At 38.9% G+C, this 21,868-nt stretch overlaps 2 protein-coding genes across 2 annotated transcripts; both read right to left on the bottom strand.

Moving 5' to 3' along the window:
• Nucleotides 1-4,075: 4,075 nt before the first annotated feature.
• LOC147326396 (SWI/SNF-related matrix-associated actin-dependent regulator of chromatin subfamily B member 1-like) lies at nt 4,076-14,474 on the bottom strand. The gene is made up of 9 exons (XM_086301625.1): nt 14,102-14,474; nt 12,115-12,226; nt 11,287-11,395; nt 10,932-11,069; nt 8,251-8,378; nt 8,003-8,169; nt 7,088-7,278; nt 6,863-6,994; nt 4,076-5,774 (listed from the first exon to the last, which is right to left on the bottom strand). The coding sequence occupies exons 1-9, from the start codon at nt 14,189-14,191 to the stop codon at nt 5,735-5,737; spliced, it is 1,107 nt and encodes a 368-aa protein (XP_086157751.1). The 5' UTR covers nt 14,192-14,474; the 3' UTR covers nt 4,076-5,734.
• A 1,181-nt stretch (nt 14,475-15,655) lies between these two features.
• Nucleotides 15,656-20,630, bottom strand: derl2 (derlin 2). The gene is made up of 7 exons (XM_086301627.1): nt 20,472-20,630; nt 18,454-18,519; nt 17,941-18,014; nt 17,621-17,714; nt 17,241-17,436; nt 17,012-17,102; nt 15,656-16,207 (listed from the first exon to the last, which is right to left on the bottom strand). Exons 1-7 carry the CDS (start codon nt 20,562-20,564, stop codon nt 16,102-16,104), a joined length of 720 nt encoding a protein of 239 aa, XP_086157753.1. The 5' UTR covers nt 20,565-20,630; the 3' UTR covers nt 15,656-16,101.
• Nucleotides 20,631-21,868: the final 1,238 nt, after the last annotated feature.

The following is a 21,868-nucleotide window of genomic DNA, read 5'->3' as shown; positions in this document are numbered from 1 at the left end:
AACATCGGCACCGAGTGGCGTTTTGAATGCCCCCACTTGAGTGGCAAAAAACCAAAAACGTACCACTGCTCAAATTATCTCAAGTCCTAGAAGTAAAAAGGCAAACTTAAGTTTCACATTCTTCTTTTATTAGAAATAATCGGATTATTATGATTTGTGTGGCATCAAATTTGATGCAGAGCAGCTGATTGTTCTGTAAATAGTTTATTTAATGTTTATTTAAAAAACGCCTTGGCTGCATTTTTAGGTAAACAGCTGCAAAAAACTTTGTTGTTTGCATAACTCAGTTACCTTTTTGAAGAAGTAACTATATAATTAATTGCCCAACATTGGTCATTATATACTGTATTTTGCATACAGAGAGTTACAGGACTCTGTCCCAGACCCTAGACTCATACTCATAATATAAGTCAGAGCTTTATTATAAAAAAAAGAAGAAGAAAGTTTTGTTTTCAAAATTGGAGTTCAAGTTAACAATAGTGTTAACATACTACACAGGTCATGAACAAGATTCTTTTAAAATTTTCATTGTAAGTGGGCTAAAGCAGTTAATTAAAAGTAGTCCGACATAAATGTAAATGCTGTAATTTGATTATTTTAATAAACCATGTAACTTGGATGGATTCGATGCTGGCGTGACCACAGTGCACCAGGGCCGTGCAGAGACGTTTAAAGGGGCGGGTGCTCAAAGTTAAAAAGGGGCACATTGAACCAGGCTGAATAACAACAACAAACATTCATCAAGAATCTAATATGGGCAACAAGTAAAGCAAACGTAGCCTATGTTTTACCTGATGGGTACAATGTTGCTGTTGAGGGGTTGCTGCTGCTCCTGCTGCTGATAGTGCTGGAGGGCGGGGCTGTGTTGATCTGAGACTGTAGACATTAAAAAGTCCATAGGAGAGATGGTAGCTGATTAAACAAGTGTCATGAGATAATAACAAAATGCAAAGACTGGTGACAGCGCTTGGAACCGTAAGGCAACAAAAAACTGTGAGAAATAAATTAGGCTCTGCCTGTGATTCACTCTTTGCTTCTCTTCTTCCTTCCATCCCATCATTTCATATATCACTCTCCACTTGCTGTCTATCTGAGAACAAGGCACAACTTGTTATTGCAATAAACTATAATCTAATTATCCACACCTAACAACTCTTGCACTTAATCTATAATAAAATGATGACAGAAAAATGTTATAGCACTGCCTTTAGTAGCCTCACACAGCTCCTACTGTTTCCTCCTCATGTCCTTACCAGGCATGTCTGGACAATGTTATATCATGAGTAATAATTTAAAATAATCCATATACATAAAACACACACATGCACGCACACAGTGAAATTTTAGACCTTCTTCAGAATACTGTATATACTATGGGCATCCTTACATTATTATTTATTACTAGAGCTACAATAATAAAGCAATGAGGAGGGGGAAGTAATAAATATGAAATAATGTCATTATGATGATTCCATTTGTTTCACTATCCACTCTGTGCAGGGCAAAGCTTATTTTTACTGCTGTAAAATCCTAATTTTGTCTTATTTAAAATATAAATCTAATATAATCTGCTTCTTAATGTATGTTCTTTAAAATACAGTGTGTGTTTTTTAATATATTATAATTATAATAATGCATAATTATGTGGACATGCATATTAGATCATTTTTTAGTGAAATATAATCCCTCCAGAAAGGCAGGAAAAGCCCTGTAACTTGCTTTAAAACTAAATATGTTTCTAAATACTTTAAAACTAAATATGTTCCCTAAAACGGTGACAGAGCTACAGACCCATGACAGCCTTACACAGGTAGCCAGCAGCTGTGACCAGCACTACTTGTGCAGTTAATAAAAGGACAGGTAATGTTTGTCGCGCTGTTGCACAGCTCGTTTGTTTCAGTTCATCAGTTGCAACAAGACAGCTTACCAACGTGTACAAAATAAGCGAATACTCCTGGGTGCTATACACTACAGTGTACGCTGTACACCTACTTACTGGTTTTGTCGCATCAGTCTGTGTCTCTGAGTTAACTTGTGTTTCTCCTACAGCTCCGGACCGGAAAAAATGCGCGTGCTCTTTGTGAGCTCGTTCCCGGCTCGTAACCAGCGCGTTCTGCCGTCAAGGGCGATCATTGGTTAAATGTGATCATGTGACTGATGCAAGCCAGATCCTTTTATTTACTTACTGAGACTGCAGCGTGTTGTGCGCTCTGCTGAGAAGGTGATTGGCTGTAGACTCCCATCTTTGCAGGACCTGTACACCTCCAGGACACTGCGGCGTGCAGCTCGGATCTCAGCTGACCCTTCTCACCCTGGATACAGTCTGTTTGACCTGCTCCCCTCAGGCAGGAGGCTCCGGTCCATTCGCACCAGAACCTCTCGCCATAAGAACAGTTTCTTCCCCTCTGCTGTTGGACACATGAACAATAAACGTACGACTGTCCCCACCACTAACTCATGACCCTACGCTGTGTCACTGCATGATTCCATGTTTTGGCACTGATCACCACCTGCACTCATGTATATATCTTTCTACGTAGCACTTTTAATTCTTATTCTCATGTATATATCTCATGTATATCTCATGCATATATCTTTCTACGTAGCACTTTTAATTCTTATTCTTACTTTTATTTTTTTCATGTCTATTTAAGCGCAATTTATGACAGCATGTTTTCACTGAAGCACCGCAGCAATTTCCTAATGTTGTAAACCTGCTCAACATTTGGCAATAAAACCCATTCTGATTCTGATTCTGATTTAGCAAAACTGTGATTAATAGTTAAATATTATTGTTGAGGGGCACAGACAGGACTCCGCACGCACACACACACACACTAAAAAATTTTTAAAAAGTTGCCTCAACAAAAGGGCACTTTGGGCACCCATCAGGAAAGGGGCGGGGCCCCTCTAGCCCCCCTCTGCACGTGCCTGCAGTGCACACATCTGCTGTTGCTCACAAGAGACCGCTCAGGGAGTTTGTATGTTCGCTCATACACATGAAAAAATAGAGGGAGCATTGATGTGGACATGTGACATGATCTGTTATTTATGGAGCGATACAAATGCTTTAATAACGAAGAACATTAAAACAATACTGTTGGCCACATGTCGGCAAAATTAGTGGTGTTAGTACTTAACGCGGTTCAGGTTCTACTTGGTTTTAAAGCCTTTAAAATATACGGCGTTCAATGGTTAACTTTAATCTTACAGAGAATGTGAAGAGTTTTTCGACAATTAAAGTCAGTGTTATATCCACAAACAGAACAAGCTGAAATGCAGACAGGTTGTGAATGCTGCCTGGTTTTCAGTCCCGAATATACACGGTACAACCAGGATTCATAGTACTGTTAATGTTAGCTCGATTACTGCACTGGCTCGGTTCCGTGGTGTCAAGCCAAACGGACTTTAACGTTTGTTTTAACGAGCTGATGGTTTACTCCTTAAGCTAAAAGAAAGGTGCTTTTTTCATAGAAGTCAAACATGTGATCACCAGCTGGGATCTTATTTACTACTGCTAATAACACAAACAGAAAATACTCCTGTTACCGTTTTGTTATAGTCTATACACCTGAGACTGTCACCTTTCTGTCTGCCCTGCTCTTTTCCCTTCTCTCTCTCATTGTTTCATAAAAGCATGAACATGTATTTATAAGTTACACTTGTGTTTGAATCCTGCAGCTTATCATACATTCGATTTCCATGTGTGAGAACTTCAAGTGTTCTGAGTCAGGATAGACTGAGGGACCCACTGCTGCACATCACTGTTCCTGAGAACTTTCACAAAATACACTCTACAGTTTATTACTGTAACTGATTTTAATTCAGATCAGTTCAGCTTAAATTTATTTCTTATATTTCACATATTGTTGATTCTTCTAAATGAGTTAAATACTGCTTTTTGAAGGTTTGAGATCAAACCTCAAACAAATAGCTTGAAATATCTCACTTTGTTTATAAAACAAAAAGATAAACAAATGGTGCAGTATACCATTTTTTTTTAAAATATGTACTACTATATTTCAGTTCATGAAATGGTTAAAAATGTGACTTGAAGACAAACAGGTTAAAGCAGTAGGTTCCCAACAGGCATTTTTTTTTTATTTTTCATAGGAAAAGCAAAAGAAAAAGCAAAAAATTACTATAAAGCGACAGTAACAAAACAAATAAAAGAAAGAAGCAACAGTACATGTTAACATAATTCTTCAGAGTATATTCAAGTTGAAAATCATCACTTTATGATAGAAAATAAATATTTTCAACTTGTTTTCACTCCTCCATGCTAGCTGAAAAAGGAGGCTGGAGTGAAGTAACAGTGGAACAATCAGTCCCTCATGCACAGGGAACAGTATGAACCATCTAGGTTTCAGCATGCAGATGTCTACTAGTGCACAAAACTACAATCAGAACACCGTCTACATGCTAAAATCAATTCAACTCTCATTCACTGAAAGGACTTTACAGATCTGAGGCAGGGATCTGAGGCAGCGTTACCCTTTAAGTACTTCAATTTTTTTACTTTTCAAAAATAAATTGTTGTTGACCTTCACCAACCTGTCAGCTCTTTGGGTCCTTCTACTATCCAGACTTCACACTTACAGGTTTTCCATGTTCCACTTCTGAACACACTTGTGGGACCATAAAAAGCCTGTGAGTACAGAATGTTAATGCAGAAATCCAGCAGATCCTTTCAAACGTCCCCAAAAGCCCTAAAAAGTCATGGCTGCTTACTGCTCTCTATTTAAATGTTTGGCAATTCCTCTGACGCACAGATACATACAAAGGTGCATTATGACAAAGAATTGGGTCTGAACATCCATAAGTAAAAAAATAAAATGAAAACAAACAAACGACAACAAAAAGACAACCCAAACATGGCTTGGTTGTCTTATAGCAATATAGATATTGAAAATTAAGGTGAATGGTAGAATGCTTTCAAATTAAAGGAGGAAACACCTCAAGCGGTCAACCCAAAGACAGACATTCAGATTTTTTAGCCAGGTTGAAACAGGCGAAATCTCACTTGACTCGTATTAATATGATTATTAATAAACGGTTTCTTTGGAAAAGTCTGAAACCATAAAAACCATCATCTCTTGGCTATTTTTCTGTTGGGATCTATTCAAAAAACAGATAACATTCTTCTGCTGAAGGACTAATGGACTGACTGATCTTTCCATCTCCATAGTACATCAAGTCTCAGAAATCCAAATGTAGGCCATGTGACAGAAATGCTGACATGCCTTATTAAAAAGGGAAAAACACAGTGTAATACTAATATCTAAGTAAGACAACTGCTGCTGTAGATGATATTAGTTCCCTGTTAGAAACATGAAGATGTTCCACTTGTCCAAGTACATAAAGCTGTTCAGATCAGGTTGTCATTTCAGTAACCATTCACATAAATAAACTCAATACCATGTGCATTGACCTAATGTGAGCATCACTGTGTGTGTGTGTGTGTGTGTCTCAGACATCTGAATCAGTTCCTCTAGAGTAAACATTTGATACTTAGCAGTATGCTGCTGCCATGAGCAGAGTGAAACATATTGGTGGTGGAGTCCATGTGTGCTGAGGAATGCGGTGTCCTTAATCACAGGCTGCCGCAGAACTGACCATACATACGTCTGTGTTCACGCTCGTCCAGATGCTACGTTGATGCTTTAAGGATGACTTATGTCCTTAGTTGTTTTAACGAGTAACAGGAGCCTCCTGACCAGCTTCACATTGCCTTCTACCAAGAGGGGGCGGTGTTGGCCAGTCGTCTCATACGCCTACAAAAACAGTTTATTTGAAGAAGAATTCTTTAAAAACTGTAGGAATGATCAGAGATTTTACAAGCCTGATAACCCAGTACAAAGTATGATTTGGTCAAACTAAAAAAAGACATGCATACGTTCTAGTGCCACAATACATACACACTGATCTTAATTATTGAGATGACACCATTAAACAATCAGTAAATTATTGTAAAGAAGGTTCAATGCCTGGCTCTTCCAGTCTGCAAGATACTGCAAGAGTGTGAATGTTAGATAGAAAGCATGTCAGTGTATGCTTGTATGCATGAATGACTGATGCATGTTGCATTAAGTGCTCAGAGTAGAAAAGCAGCATATAGGAACTTATAAGGAGTTCCTTTTATATACTGGCCCAAACTATGTAAATATTAATAGTTAAAACCACTCCCATTGCAAGGAAATTAAAATTCACAATGACTATATCATCCATATCATGTCTTAGATGATGCAAGAATTATGGCTTCTGAAAAAAAGAGGTTTCAAAACACTACTGTGTAAATGACTCTACACTACTGATTATAGATTATTTCATGAGAAAAAACCCCCATTTAAATTAATATGTAAGGATGGACAGACAAGTCAAAAACAATGCATCCAGCCAAGGCTGCCCAAGGTGTGGAATACTGAAAATGGTGGCTAGAGCCTTCCATTACTTCAATGATGGAATAAGAGGAATAATGAAGCTTTTATGAAGAGCGTGAGACGGGTGAGATGCACTGTTGTTAAAGATCAGAGATTTTTAGAACGTCTCTGCAGGGAAACATTGTTAGGCTGATTTTGATATTGCACTATTAACACTCAGAGTTGAACCCGTTCTGCTCAGCTGCTCTGAAAATAAAGCCTCGATATTACATTTCATCATGAGTTCATCAACCATGTTCTGAAGCGTAGACTAATTAACATGTACAACATGTACACTTTGAATTTGTGACTCTGCCCATTTATGGGATCATTTTTTTTTTTTTTTAAATTACTAACCTATTTAGTGGCACCATATGACTGTCAGTCTGATAAAAGTCAATGGAGCAGATAATAACTATATTAAATGCATCTGACTGTGTCACCTTGTGTTTCTGTCTTGGTCTCTGATCTTCTTCTCCATTTCCGCATCTGTCAGGGTCTCCAACAGGGGGCACCACTGGTCTGCATCACCTGTGTTGCGAATGGCAATCTCTACTGTGGGTAGTGGGTTCTCACTGGACACATTCCAAGTATGAGAGTAACAAATGAGTGCACCATAACACACCAAGATTCACAGTCATTCTCAAAGGCTTATTACAGTGACTTACCTGAAAGCATAGGTCCTCTGGTGCCAGCTGAGCTGACCACGGATGCTGTAGGCAATAGTGGTGACAAACTCCCCGCCGAGACCCAGCTCAGAGCACAGCTTCAATGCAAATGACTCTGGAGAGTTCTCCCTCTCTGACATGTCCCACTCAAACTGGTCCACCAGAGAGATGTTCCCTACATGGATGTTCAGCTGTGGGACATATGAAATTTTCATATACCAACCTATTATAGACGTATTTCTGTTCAACACTGCCAAGATTTGTTTACATTATACATGCTTCCCTTAGGCAGGCATTTTCATTGCTATGCAGATGATACACAGGTCTATCTATCCATGAAGCCAGATGAGACAACAAATAGCTTAACTGCAGGAATAGACAAAGACCTGGATGACCTCTAATTTCCTGCTTCTAAATTCAGATAAAACTGAGATAATTGTACTCAGCCTTAATCTTAATCTTAGAAATATGTTATCTAAATAGATGCTTGTGCACGATGGCATTATCTTGACCTCCAGTAACACTGTAAGGAATCTTGGAGTCATTTTGATCAGGATATGTCCTTCAATATGCTTTTTAGTTACTATTAATCCTTTCAGTGCAATTTTTGTCCTGTCATGACCCCCCACTGGTCTTTACAGAGCCCACTGTTGTGCTTGGCCAAAGGGGGGTCATTTGATTGCTTTGGCATGCATACTGCATTATTATGGGGTCTTTGCCTTACAATATAAAGTACCTTGATGTAACTGCTATGATTTGGTGCTGTATAAATAAAATTGAATTAAATCAAATCAGGTTAAGATATACATCATTGATCATGGCTGATGAGCTTGTCTAAAATAATTTAAAATTTTCTTGCTAGACATGTCATTTCTTGACTTCCTGTTAAAATTGTTACTTCGGTGCAGCACCTACCTTGATGATGACTCTCTGGTCCGCCTGGTCTTCTAAGAGACTGTCAGTGGGGTAAGACTCAATCTGCTGACGAATAGCTGATGCGATGGCTGGGACAAAAGCCAGAGGATTCAAGTCGAGGTCATCACACAAAATCTCAGCAAACATCTCTGGGGTCATAAGTTTTTCTAAGGAAAAAGCAGGTAATTAAACACAAAATAGCACCAGATGTTGCAGATATTTTCAAAGTAGTAGACGTGTATAAGTACCATTCATATTCCATGTGAAGGTATCCCGCAGTTTCTGCCCATCTATCTCCATGTCTAGACGAACAGGGACCAGTGCCTCTATCTGGGCTGCATTCTCATGGATTACTGCAGGGTCGTGGTCATCAAAACTAAGTGAGATGCATACAATCTGATGTTGCATTATTCTTGTTTTACTCAAAATGGTCAACACTAATCCAAATTAAAATTCCACACAGAGCTCACATATCACTTTCTCAAGGTCATAGATACAATTCAGACCTTTCTCCGCTGTGCCCTAAATGTAAAATAGAGATGGGCAACCTCACGCATTGTCTATGGTCCTGCAGGAAAATACAACAATTTTGGTTCGTTATAAAATGTGAACTGGATAAGATCTTCTCTACTGACACTGAATGCAATTCATTGTGCATGCTACTCGGAGCAGCGAATGACAAAAATCAGAGGGAAGTTTGGAAAGCAGCTTTACAGGCTGCTAACGTTCTATGCAAGGAAATGTGTCCTTTTGAACTGGATCATGGGCACGGGCCCATCTAAGACTCAATGGCAGCAAAAGGTACTGGAATATGTGTTGTAAGACTTCCTAACATGCAAGTTACATAGTAGGGACCATAGGTTTCATAAAATATGGGACCTATTTATGCTGTATGCCAGTTTGGATATTGCTGCCATTTTCTCACGGGCCCTGGTATAATATAAGCATGCCAATGCTACTTTACATATGACTATTGCTAACTCTATCTCATAATCAAAGTATATGGATTTTCTATTTATTTACTTGTATTCTCATTCTGTTATGTTGGTTTTGTTTGTTTCATAAGTTTCAGGTATGTAGTAACATGACTTTGTAACATTCACATTCTGATGAGGACACTGGGAGCAAGGATACTTGCCAAATGATACTTTGGCATCCATGCTAGAGCAGCCAAGAATTGAATCAACAACCTTCCAACTGGCAGATGACCTGCTCAACTGCCTGAGCCACAGCCACCCTAGTGTCACCAATGCTATCTACCAAGAGCTGAGCAAATTACTGAATAAAAGTGAAATTACTGAAGGGAAAACTACTAGACTATGTACAAAAAAAGACTATCCAAATGAGCAAGTGAGTAAAGACAATCAATGTTGTTGATATAAAAAGTAAACAACTGATGGAGACTGTGTGGGATCTTGAAAACTGAGGTAGCTGTTCTCTAAATAAATGTGAGCAAGATTCATCAAGAGTGGCTTTACTACAAGCAAATCCAGAAAGACCTGAAACAGATATGTAACAGCTGGCCAATAGAATAAGTAGAACAACACAAAACATTTACTGTCAGATGGTGATTGATCCAAATATTAATTTTTAATATTATATTCATTTCTGTCACTTAAATTGGCAGGAATATTTTGTGTTGGCCCCAGGGTAGCTGCCAAACAGCCCTGACTGCTCAAGGCATCAGCTCCACTAGACCCTTGAAGGTGTGCTCTGGTATTTGGCACCAAGATGTTAGCAAGAGATTTATTGAGTTTGTAAGCTGTGTGGGGCCTGCGTGGATCAGACTTGTTTGTCCAGCACATCCCACATATGCTGATTGCTGTCCATCTTGACATTACTCGGCTGAAAGAGGCCACAGCCATCAGCAAATACCATTTCCGTGACAGGATCTACATGGTCTGCAACAATGCTTAGGTAGGTGGTACATGTGAAAGTAACATCCACATGGATGGCAGGACTCAAGATTTCCAAGCAGATCATTGTCCAAAGCATCATATTGCCTCCATGGGCTCACCTTCTTCCCGTAGTGCATCCTGGTGCTAGGTGTTTCCCAGGTAAGATGCACACTCATCTAGTGTAATGTAAAAAAACATGTAGTTAATCAGACCAGGCCACCTTCTTCCATTGCTCTGTGATCAAGTTCTGATGCTCACACACCCATTATTGGTGCTCTTGGTAGTTGACATGGGCATCCTGGCTGATCTGAATGCTATGCAGCCCCATATACAACAAAGTGTGGGACACTGTGTACCTTTCTATCAAAACCAGCATTAAATTTTTTCAGATATTTGATTTACTGTTGTTAATCAAACTGTCTGTTGGACTGAACCACATGGCCCAGCTTTCTCTCTCCATATGCATCAAGGAGCTTTAATGACTCTGTCACTGGTTCATCACTGGTCCTTCCTTAGACACAGACGACTGCAGACTGGGAACACCCCACAAGAGCTGCAGTTATGTAGATGCTCTCACCTAGTCTTCTAGCCATCATAATTTGGCTAGCCAAGCCACCAAACTTGTTGAAAGACACTTGCCCATTTTAAGGACAAATCGTTCACTCGCTCCCACCCACTAACAGGTGCCACGGCGAAGAGTGTTATTCACTTCACATGTCAGTGATCACATTGATATGCCTGATTTCTGTATGTACTACAAACTATGCTGAGAAGTTCAGAAACAATGTAGTAAATTCTACTAGATAAGCTATGAAATATGATCATTTTAATGGTCATTGGTGAGTTGTAGTTGCTGACAAATGAATAAAGAATGATGCGTTCATTTTTTAAAGGCCCAGGATTGTGCTGTTGAATTATATTACATGATGGTGTGTCATTGCGAACCTTAACTCTGACATGAACAAGCAGAATACATACAGTAGTAATAAGTCCACAAAACACATGAGAATGGGAACAAACAGCTTCCATACCAAAGAGGGAAGGTCCTCTTCTTGTCACGGCCCATTCGGTTCCGGTTGATGGTGGTGGAGCAAGGCACAGCATCCAGATGGTGAGAGCTGTTGGGCAGTGTGGGAACCCACTGACTACTTCTCTTTGCCTTTTGCTCCCTTTACAAGAAGAATAAACAAACATCTTCTGTCTCAACAATGATCAGCAATAAGGGATTTCATCACTTAGAATTACAGACTTATCAAAGCTCTCTTGAAGCTTTGCTAAAATGTAAAAAAACAAAACAAAAAACTCCATTCATCTATGCAACCAACAAAACTGAGTCATGAGTTGATGTCATCGTATAACTGGGGTCTGCATTCATCAGCAGATTACCTGAGGTAAGCAGGGGGCTCTGTGTTGATAGACACTGCTTTGTATTTCTCATCATTTCCATCAAAGATCTCTTCACACTCTGAAGCCTTCAGCAGAGTAACACTGGTGGCTGTAAATGAACAATCGTCCAGAGAACAAAGACACAGTAGCTTTAGCTTTTTTTGGGGGGCAATATTTGTTTGCAGCAAGAAGTTCAGCTCAACACCAAAATTAAAGACATTTCCTATAAATTTTACTTTAAAAAGGAAAAAGTTTTTACTATTGCACTTTAATTAAAAAATATTAAAGTACACAAGTAATATTGTATACTTTTTGTTCTTACTGTTTTTTAATTTTTTGTAAGTACACAATATTAAAAGGATTTATTTTATTTCAGTTACAGGAAATGTTTTTGGATTTTTTAAGTTTACTTTTAGTCATCTGTAACAACACTGACAGTCACATCAATCTGTAAAGGTAAAGTCTCAAGATACATGATGTAATTGATAGTCCAGTAATAAACTCAGGCATAATATTGTTTAAATACTTGAAATGTTTGCAGTTTTTGCCATCTACGGACTTAACTCGTTTTTTGAAGGTAAATGTACTTTTTTATTTCTGCACAGCTGAGTGTATTGCTTACATTTCTCCATATCATTTTGAGTAATTGATAGAAAGTAGGACTTTAGTATTTTTTTGTTGTGGTAGTGTCCGGGGTTTTCTCAAACTGCCTTCATGTCTGCAGAAGATTTTGTGGATAGGAAATTCTATACAACCCTGGGAGTAGTCCAAATCATGTTAGTATCCACAGTAACCCCTTACCCTGCACACATACAAAAAGCCACTCACCATGTGACGATGCTACAATTTTCTTTCTCTCCTCCACAGAGGCCAGCCTCCTCCATAAAGATGGATATCTTTTATAAAGGGAGCCTCTGAACATCCGCAGATAGTTTCCAACCTTGAACAGCAAAGTGCATGTGTTTTTCCAATCCACAGTGAAACAAATGTTAAAAACAAAGAACCAAAGAAACAGATAACAGCACCTGTCATAACTGCAGTTCTATCAAAAGGACCATTTCATTTTTTGTTTATAGTGATTTAGCTGTAATTGTTCTTCCGTGTTCTTAAATGCAGATCCAACTACTGCTTTCTGCTGGCTAGATGATGCTAGCATGCTAACGAGCGCCACTGATGCCTCAATAAACAAAGAAGCATGTGTACACTCAGTCAAACAAGCTGCTACCAAAGCTCTAATTGTGCTATTCAAAACCAGTAAAAACTAACCTCAGCTTCTGCCGTTTTGCTGTAACTTCGTATTCCCTACGTAACTTGGGTTACTGCAGTTAGTTGAAATGGGTTATGTTAAAATAAAGTAAGACTGGAAAAAAATATCTTTCTGCTTTGTGTAACATGCTTAAGTGACGCAGCTTGAGCAGTCTGTCATTAGTATTAAGACCGTTTTGATGTCACTTTTGCACTGTTCAAAAGGTAGTCAAAAGATATCAATCAATCAGTGTGACGCTATGAAGACACTGTGGACCCAAATCTCTCAGGAATGTTTCCAGTTCCTTGTTAAATATGTGAAACAGAACTAAATCAGTTGGGGATAGACTTTAGCCCAAACAAACTGGATAATCTGAAGAAAATGGATGTTGTCTTAACTATTAGCACACTAAAGATGCAAATCATTCATTAAGAAAAACAAATGTTTCCAAACCACCTTGCAAATGTTAATAAACATTAGGACTGCTTTTCATTGTCATGCCAACTAATTTGAAAGCTATCAAACATTTCAATCACTGTTTGTAGAAACAAAAGGAGCTGCACCAGTTGTAAGCATAGCACAGTCCTGGCTTTGAAATACCATCCAAAACTGTCTTATCTTGATCTGTCTTATTTCCAAACTAGTCTTCTGCTTTAAAAACGAAAAACAACACACACACACACACACACACACACACACACACACACACACTTTTTTCCCCAACCAGGTGTGAAAATAAACCCCGTTTCTCTTCTTGTAAGCAATAATGTGGACATAATGAGAGGATCAGACCCTTTAACCCGCACATGCATACAGTAATTTACCAAGAAGAAACTCCTAACAAGACAACACCAGGGCTAGAAGCTATAGCAGCTCATGACATTCCCTCCAAACAGCTGAGGTAGGATGTGACATTCGAAGGTGCCACAGCTCAGTATTGATGCCATGTTTTGAGCTACCGGTAACTGTCAATCAAATTTTAACCATTCTTTAAAAGATCAGCAGTGAGTCACAAAACATCCTAAGATCGGTGCCTCCAAAATGCTGCTGTGGTGAAAAATTTAACTGAACTCTGCAAAGAAGGTGATTACAAAAAATACCTTTAAGGTCTTCCAAACAGTGCTAGCCCGCACAGTGCAGTGGACAACTATACGGTTTTATTCACCTTTTTTTTTTTTTTTTTAAACCAAGTGGGTTGTGTTTGTCGACTCAAGCAGTGCAAAAGTGACATCAAAACGGTCAGAATAATAATGGCAGACGGCTCAAGCTTAGTTGAAATGGGTTATGTTAAAATAAAGTAACTGCAGTAACCCAGTGGGGAATACCAAGTTACAGCAAAACGGCAGAAGCTGAGGTTAGTTTTTACTGGTTTTGAACGGCACAATTAGAGCTTTGGTAGCAGCTTGTTTGACTGACTACACCCCGCTCTTCGTTTCACATGCTTCTTTGTTTATTGAGGCATCAGTGGCGCTCGTTAGCATGCTAGCATCATCTAGCCAGCAGAAAGGATAACTGCAGCAAGCATAAGAGATTTAGGCCCCGAAAGTTTGTGTACAGACCGTCACATACCTCCGACCCCACCATGTAAAAGTCTCCATCTTGTTCGAGCTGAAATTTTACCGGCTTCTGGCCAAACGTTTTACTGAGAGCTAATTGCATCTTTACGCAGTCACTGCTAATTATTTGAGCAGCCTTTCTTCAGGTGCGTTCGCAGCCTGAGTTGAAAATGGGAAATCCGATATCGTCCCTTCAAATAGGTTTTGCTTACTCCAATTAGGAGCATGTCTGCTTACCAAGTATAAAACGACATGAAGATTATCCACAAAAAATTGAAAACTACAGCAATTTCTGTACCAGTCCCTATTTAGATGGATTAAATGAGGACATTCAAATTTGGAAGAATTTTTCCCGAAAAGTCTAAACGCTTCATGGGATGCTACTCTCTTTCTGTCCTCGCTCAAAGTGGATGAACAATTTCCAGTGCTCATTACCGCCCCTACTGTTCTACATTAAAATGAGATTTAACTCCTCCAGCTGCAGAGGTTATCTGCGATATCCATATTATTGTAGAGTTCTCACAATTCCTTATGAATCTAATGCAGCGGTCCCCAACCTTTTTTGCGCCACGGACCGGTTTATGTCCGATAATATTTTCACGGACCGGCCTTTAAGGTGCCGCGGATAAATACAACAAAATAAAACCAGTACCGGTACCAAAAAAAGAAGATTTATTCATAACACACGGGAAAAGACCCAGGGAAACCGAGTTAATGATAAAAAAAAAAATGCTAAAACCTATAAAACCTTGAAAACCATAAATTTCACACCCAAGCCTCAACTCTCACGGTCCGGTACCAAACAACTCATGGACCGGTACCACCTTGGGGGCTGGGGACTGCTGATCTAATGCAAATGGCACATAGGTCTTCTAGATATTGGATCAAAATACACACACAGAGTGCCAAATAACCGAGATTAGCCCAAGTATTCATAAATCCATTTTTTTTAGGCACATGAAGGATTCTTTCTACTCCAGTAAGTCTACTATAAAAATGGATTGTGTATTACAGATATGTTTAAAGCTATCTCAATCAAATTAAATATGACAACAGTGCAGAAGACACCAATATTCCAGAAGTGCGTGCAAGGAACAAAATTTACATACTTGTCTTTCTGGAACACTTAAAAACATATCTACCATTTGAATTTTCAAAAAGTCAAAATTTTGTTTTGCTACCAATAAGGCAAGAAAAATTAAGTGTTCTTGTAAAAAGATATTGCTTAATAATAACTGGCTGCATAAATGCCTGAAGGTGTTTTCAAATGGGTAGCTTTGACATGCCAACAACTTTACACTTACAGCAGATTCAGCAAATCTGACATGACATTGAAATGTCTGCCTTTAGACTCAAGATAGCTTGCTAACCCATTATTCTCACTTTGCGCCACACCTCATGGGCTATGAAATCAAAAACAGTGAAAATCCTGACATCTCCGTCTCTAACAATAAGACAAGTTACAAGAGTCTTTCAACTGACATGTTGCATTTTTACACTCAGAATTAGTAAGAACATCTTTGGTTTCAAGCGAAAACTAAAACACTTCAAAGAGATGAAACCAAACTGTTGTTTGCAACAGACATTTATTCTTTAAAAAAGTGAAATAAAAAAAATGCACTCTTTGTAAATAAATTCATTTCAATAATATTCCACTGCTGTCATTTTCCTCTTTCATATAATTGTATGCCATAATTTATTCATTTATTTTTCCCCGGAGACAAAGACAAACATCACCTGAGGCCCTCAGGTTCACCATCCACAGTTCCATCGGAAGCTTGTATTCTATCAAATAGTCTTAGAGCGACGACCTGGCATCAAGAAGAGTTTGTGAAGATGATTAAAGCCCATATACACAGACAACACACCGTTATCTCCAAACCACTTGTGGCTGTTTGGCATTCCTCATCCACAACTAAACAAACACGTCAAAAACAAAGACCATGTCTTCAACTCTCTGAGAGAAGGTCCCTGAAGGTGACCTGATGATCAGGGATGAAATAGAGGGTGTATTTAACCACCAAGGCGCTGTCCTTCCCCCCATGCAAACCCGCCCGGGCGGTCCTCTGGCAGGGGGTTATAGTTGGCATCTTCTTCTGGAGTGTCAAAGAGCATCTTTCTGTGGGAGAAACACGGCAAAAGGAGAATGAGTCATTTCTACAAACACAGAAGTAGTGCTAGTGATGCAGCTAAGAACGGACTTTTGTTAGATTGTCCAACATAAAAAAAAATATGTCAATCAAACTGAAGATACACAGCAGCTTTATCCAGAACAAAATATGGAAACGGACTGCTGTCTACATATGTAGGCCTCTTGTCTTTTCAGGGTTTGCCTTGATTTCAAGAGCCACATAGGAACCTCCCATGAATTTATTATGAATTTCTACCATAGCCCCTTTTGATGATGTCATTTTTTAAGAATCCACTATTTTTGATAGAAAAAAAAAAATGGTCTGCTCTTATCTGCGTTTTGCAACTTGCGCAATTTCAGTTAGTCTTCGAAGACACTGTTTAGTACTTTGTGAATTCCAAGTTTTATTTCTGTTAATGAAGAATATAGCTTGAGCATATGTCAACATAATGTTTAAATGACAAAAGCATTTCGTGAAACAACAATTGGATTTCAGCCAACCAAATTAATTTGTGCTTGAAGTGTGTTTTGTAGCTCGTTATTGATTTTAAGGGCATGACATGCTTTTTCCACTGTTCTCCTACTTCAGCTGGCCTTAGGGAAGAGAGAAAAATCTAAGGAAAGAACAATAACTGGATCTTAGAAAAGTACTTAAATTATAACAGACTCCTCTGTGTGTGTAAAGACCAGCTGCACATGGTGACTGCAGCCACATGTCTGTTTAGAGAAATTCCCATCTGCTACTTAAAACTTCTCTCACACCACAAATATTACAATTATTCTGTGACTCACATGATTGATGGGGTCTTGAGCCACCTTCCACCACCTGGTTGATTTGGGAAAACATCCTCCAGGAAGAAGTACACATGACCAACAGCAATACCTCAAGAGAAAAATACAAATCAGTTTTATTCTAACCCATCAAAACCTTGCTGTACACCACTAAACACAGCAGGTACCTGCAAATCTTAGCATACCACCAAAGTACTGAACACTGACAGCAGGGGTCAATTATAAGCACCTAAAAGATCCACGATGATAGAGTTGCCCAGCAGAAGTGAGAATCCCATTAGCACCCAGGGCAAGAAGGGTGCCTGAAAGTTGAGCAGGCCAAAGAAGTTCATGCGAACATTCGGGTTCCGTCGACTCCACACGTATACCAGCATGATGGTGAAGGCCTGGCCCAGAAACACCAGACTCACAAAAGTGCCAAATATCTGAGACTTCATTGAGGACAAATGGCTGAACATTACTGCTGACTGTTTGTGTCTGCCCAACATTAACAGACTAATAATCAATCAACGGCAGCAGAGAGATCGAAAAGTTGCTTACCACATAAGGAGTGTATGTATGTATATATGTCGTATATAAAGTTGTTCTCTGAACGATTTAAGAGGATACAGTCATAAGAAGTCCACCAAAGAGAAACATGAAGACAAAGTCAGCCGTGCGTCCCCTGAAAGAGCCCTCCTCCAGCATTCGACAGTATCTGTACCTGCAAGTACATGGTTAAGGAAAGCTGCGAGAAAAATGTACACGTCATCACCATCATCCCAATTTGTTCTTTAATTTTTTTTATTTATTTTTTACAAGAACTCTATTTGTACATAACTTTTTAACATATCATCTCTAAAACCACACCCGGTGTTCCCCAGTGAACCAGAAAGTAAAGCATGCATAGCGACTTTATATGTAAAGAGCTGTGGAACTGAGAAGGATACAGAAAAATCATATTGAACAGGAAATTGAAACCAACCGGACCAAAAAACAGGAAGTTGGTTATTAGTCGCCATACCTAGAAGTGAAAGAAACAACATTCAGCTGCAGATAACAGTAAAACTACTACATCCATTTGTCCAGTTTAAAATAATGTCAGTGCAGGTTTTGTTTAATTCTCAGCTCAACAAGTTCCCATTCACATAGAAATGTTGAAATCTTGATTTTTATTTAATTATGTAATTATTTTACTGTAGTTTATATTTTGCACCAGCAGTTTTACATTTTTTGTTAAATGGAACCAGATCTGTTACTTTCCGGTTCCTTATTTTTAGTATTAGTTTAGAGTAGTTTTTATTGAGTCACAGTTCAAAATAATCATTATTTGTCTTATACTGCCCATTGTTGAGGTCCCTCAGTTTTACTGCTTACCCATATATTTTCAATCTTCTGACTGGCTGCTTAAACAGCGGGTTTTCATTTTGGTATGGTCTTAATCTGAGGGTCAGATAACTCACCTGATAATTTCTTAGAATTAAATCTGGGTTGAAGTAGAGCTGAAATGGTGTGATGATCTCTAGTTGCTGAAAGAGAAAGCAAAGAATAAGTTATATGTAACAACAATGACAATGGCACAAAAAGATCCAGTGTATCTTTATTAAAACCAAGCTTAGTCCACTGTGTACACAAACAGAAATAATGCTCTGGTTTAGACAAATCTGACCTGCCATTTTCTGGAAAATCAGCTGCATAAGACAGCTGCTTACACAGTATAAGTCTAAGCTTGATTCATCAAGACAACAGAACTGCAGTCAGACAAGTCGGAGTCCTGCTCCGCTTTCTTTTCTACACTTTAATGTTACCTGGAGCTAAAAGCACCAACATCACAATACTTTAATTTATAAGTATTAGTAATGAACAAGGAATCAAGACATGTTTTACAAGACATGTAAAACTTTGTAAAATACTGACACTGAGCCATTATCTACCCCTGTATTTCCTCTTTCTATTTGAGATCAAAGCAGTGAATGCTGGAGAAACCCTACTGTTTTACTCTGGATTTCTTGTTGCCTTTTAGTTATTTATTTTCTCCTTTGTACCAGAGATATATCTTCACAAACAGTTAAATCCACTTAAGGTCCTTCAGCTCTTCATCGTCACACTATTTTTAAACATTAAAAACAAAGCAAATCTAGAAAACACAGATCAAGATCAGCCCGTGACACTGGTAAATTCATCTTATTTGCTGATAGCTGATATTGCCGACTCTGAAAATACCAATATCCAATAATCAATAAGAAGTGCATTTACTTTCAGAACTGTGACAGTACTGTAAAAAGTACACTCAGAATGCCTTATCAGCCAACTCACATGGGGTTTAGGCAGCTATTTTGCATATTTCTTGTTATTGCATCAGAAACTGAAAATGACACGACTGTGCACATCATAACAGTAACTGGAAAATAAGCCATTTTATGCTAATAAGTACAATAATTCAAAAATACTGACTACTGTTTTAAAAAAAACCCATAAGAAGCTCCAAAATACCAAAATTTCACGGTCAGCTTCATGCAGTTCTGTGAAAAACTTTTAGCCCCCCTTAATGAATTCTTTCTTTCCCTCTTTTTTGTACTGTCACACATTTTTTTTTCAGATCAAGCAAATTTTAACATTACATAAAGAGAACCCAAGCAAATACAAATTTCAGTTTTTTAACTAGTGATTTTATTCATTAAGTGAAAAAGCTATCCAAACATACCTGACCCTGTGTGGAAAAGTAACTGCCCTCTGACCCTAACTGTTAATGCCACCCCCAGCAACAATAACGGCAAACCAGCCTTTGCGATAACCGGCTATGAGGTTTTTAAGATGTATCTGGGTGAAATCTGGCCCACTCATATTAGCAGAATTAGTGGTTGACGCAGGTTTGGAGTAATTTTGGTAGGCTGGCCTCTCCTGGGAAGGAATGATTTGCACCCAACACCTTATCAACCTACCTACATGGGCTTTAAAATGGCTCCACTGTGACCAACTGAAACATCATCGGCCAGTTCTGTATCACCTTTTCCCACTGCTGCACACACATGCAGAAAAACAAATTCGTCTAATGCAGTGCGACAGTGCCCACATTTTACATCTAAGACAGCTTGAAAGAAAGAGCATATATAACATGTATTCCCTAAAACTGGACTGTAGAATTCTAATAACGTTTATCCATGATGATGAGAGTGACGTGAGCCGCTAGCACCAGGTAGCACTTAACCCTACAGGATAAATAAACAACAGCTGTAGCTTGTGAGGCCACTAAGGAAATTATCGGTCGTACCCGTGGCACCGGGTACAAGTAGCCCGCTCCGCTTATTGCTTCATATCACTTAAGCAAGAGATCCAACTAGGTTCCGTTCAGGCACGTACCCTTCTAACAGGTTCCCAAGCACCGAGCTAGCACCGAAGTAACCACCTTACGATGACCGCGGTAGGCAGTGCGAGTTTATTATTCCCTGTCTAACACTAAGAACACCTGAATGAGTCTTACCACCGCAGCAGTTGTGAGTACACAGGCGGTTGTGTATGCCCTGGTAACAACAGGAATCTGTAGGTATTCCTGTTGCAGCGTCTGGTAAGCCATTTTAGACCGACTGAAAGCTTCCGGCACTTTCTTGACACGTCATCCCACAAAGCCAACGGTGCTGCATTCAAGCACGTTGGACAAATGGCAAATGTTCCAGTTTCTACACTTTTATACAATCTATGGTCTTTCGCCGATGTTTTTACTGAATATACAGATGTGGATCGTAAGACTGATGGTTTTTGTAGTTTCCATATTTCAAGAAGAACTAATGTAGTACAGTTTTTATTTATTTTGTTTTGACATGTTTGACATGATAACGTTCAAAAAAAAGGAAAAAAAAAAGACGAAGACTTGAAAATACACGTAATGTTCTAAGACGAAATAGGATATTACCTGGAGATTGTTATACACTTTAGGTTGCTCTATTCCTTTTATTGAAATATCTTAAAGATGTATGAGGGTATATTACCTTTTAGAACACAAGACCTGTCGAAATTATTTTAGCCAAGAATCAGCATATTATCAGAGGCGTGTGGAGAAGCGTGTTGCCAACATTCATGGGGTATTCCCTCTTTACACTGGCTGTGTCAAGATCCAGCCTTGGAAAAGAAAGCAGGTGGTCTCTTCAAAAGAAAGCTTTCAAATTTTAACCTCGTAAATTTTTTTTTGTGTGTGTGTGTGTGTGTGTGTGTGTGTGTGTGTGTGTGTAATAGAAATCACTTAAAGTTCTAGAACAAAACACTGAATGACTAGTAAATACACTGCTCAAAAAGAGGAGTTAAAACACATATCTTGATGAATGAAATCTTCCCCAGGTAAGCACGTGTATGGACATTCATGTGATGTAAAAGAAAATGTGATTCATCAGACCAGGCCAGCTTCTTCCATTGCTCTGTGGATTAGTTCTGATGCTCACACATCCGTTATTGGCACTGGTCTGAAGCCATGCTGCCCCATAAGTGACAAACTGTGATGGACTGTGTATTCTGACACTTTTCTATCAGAACCTATATTAACTTTTCAGCAGTTTGAGCTATAGTTAACTAATTTGTTGTATCCGATTATACAGGCCAGCCTGAGCCTCGACTCCCCACATGGATGTCATACTATGCTTGCCATAAAACTACTGTGGGTTCACCACTGTTCCTTCCTTGGAACACTTTTGATAGATAATGAACACTGCAGACCAGGAGCATCCCACAAGAGCTGCAGTTTCAGAGGTGCTCCAGTCCAGTCGTCTGATCATTACAATGTGGCCTTTGTGCAAATTTGACAATCTTTATGCTTGCCTATATATCTAGCTGCTATAACAACATCTGGAAGAAGCAACTGCTATTACAACTAGAGATTGATGAGGTCCA

Source organism: Aulonocara sp. 'chitande type north' Nkhata Bay, linkage group LG7 (assembly GCF_057382095.1).
Source record: "Aulonocara sp. 'chitande type north' Nkhata Bay isolate Kocher_YH1m ecotype deep benthic linkage group LG7, A_spYH_male_GT1.1, whole genome shotgun sequence".
Classification (NCBI taxonomy): domain Eukaryota; kingdom Metazoa; phylum Chordata; class Actinopteri; order Cichliformes; family Cichlidae; genus Aulonocara; species Aulonocara sp. 'chitande type north' Nkhata Bay.
The sequence above is the reverse complement of the archived record's forward strand: the minus strand, read 5'-3'. Positions and strand labels throughout refer to the sequence as shown.

What these genes read in the sequence shown, in the direction of transcription:
- LOC147326396 (XM_086301625.1), bottom strand. Translation starts at nt 14,191, where the DNA reads ATGCAATTAGCTCTCAGTAAAACGTTTGGCCAGAAGCCGGTAAAATTT. An exon ending in GAGCCCCCTGCTTACCTCAG is followed by an intron (nt 11,070 to 11,286) that starts GTAATCTGCTGA and finishes CTTCTTGTAAAG; the next exon opens with GGAGCAAAAGGCAAAGAGAA. An exon ending in CAGAGGACCTATGCTTTCAG is followed by an intron (nt 6,995 to 7,087) that starts GTAAGTCACTGT and finishes GAATGTGTCCAG; the next exon opens with TGAGAACCCACTACCCACAG.
- derl2 (XM_086301627.1), bottom strand. Translation starts at nt 20,564, where the DNA reads ATGGCTTACCAGACGCTGCAACAGGAATACCTACAGATTCCTGTTGTT. An exon ending in TTGGTGGACTTCTTATGACT is followed by an intron (nt 17,437 to 17,620) that starts GTATCCTCTTAA and finishes ATGAAGTCTCAG; the next exon opens with ATATTTGGCACTTTTGTGAG. An exon ending in TATCATCGTGGATCTTTTAG is followed by an intron (nt 17,103 to 17,240) that starts GTGCTTATAATT and finishes TTTTCTCTTGAG; the next exon opens with GTATTGCTGTTGGTCATGTG.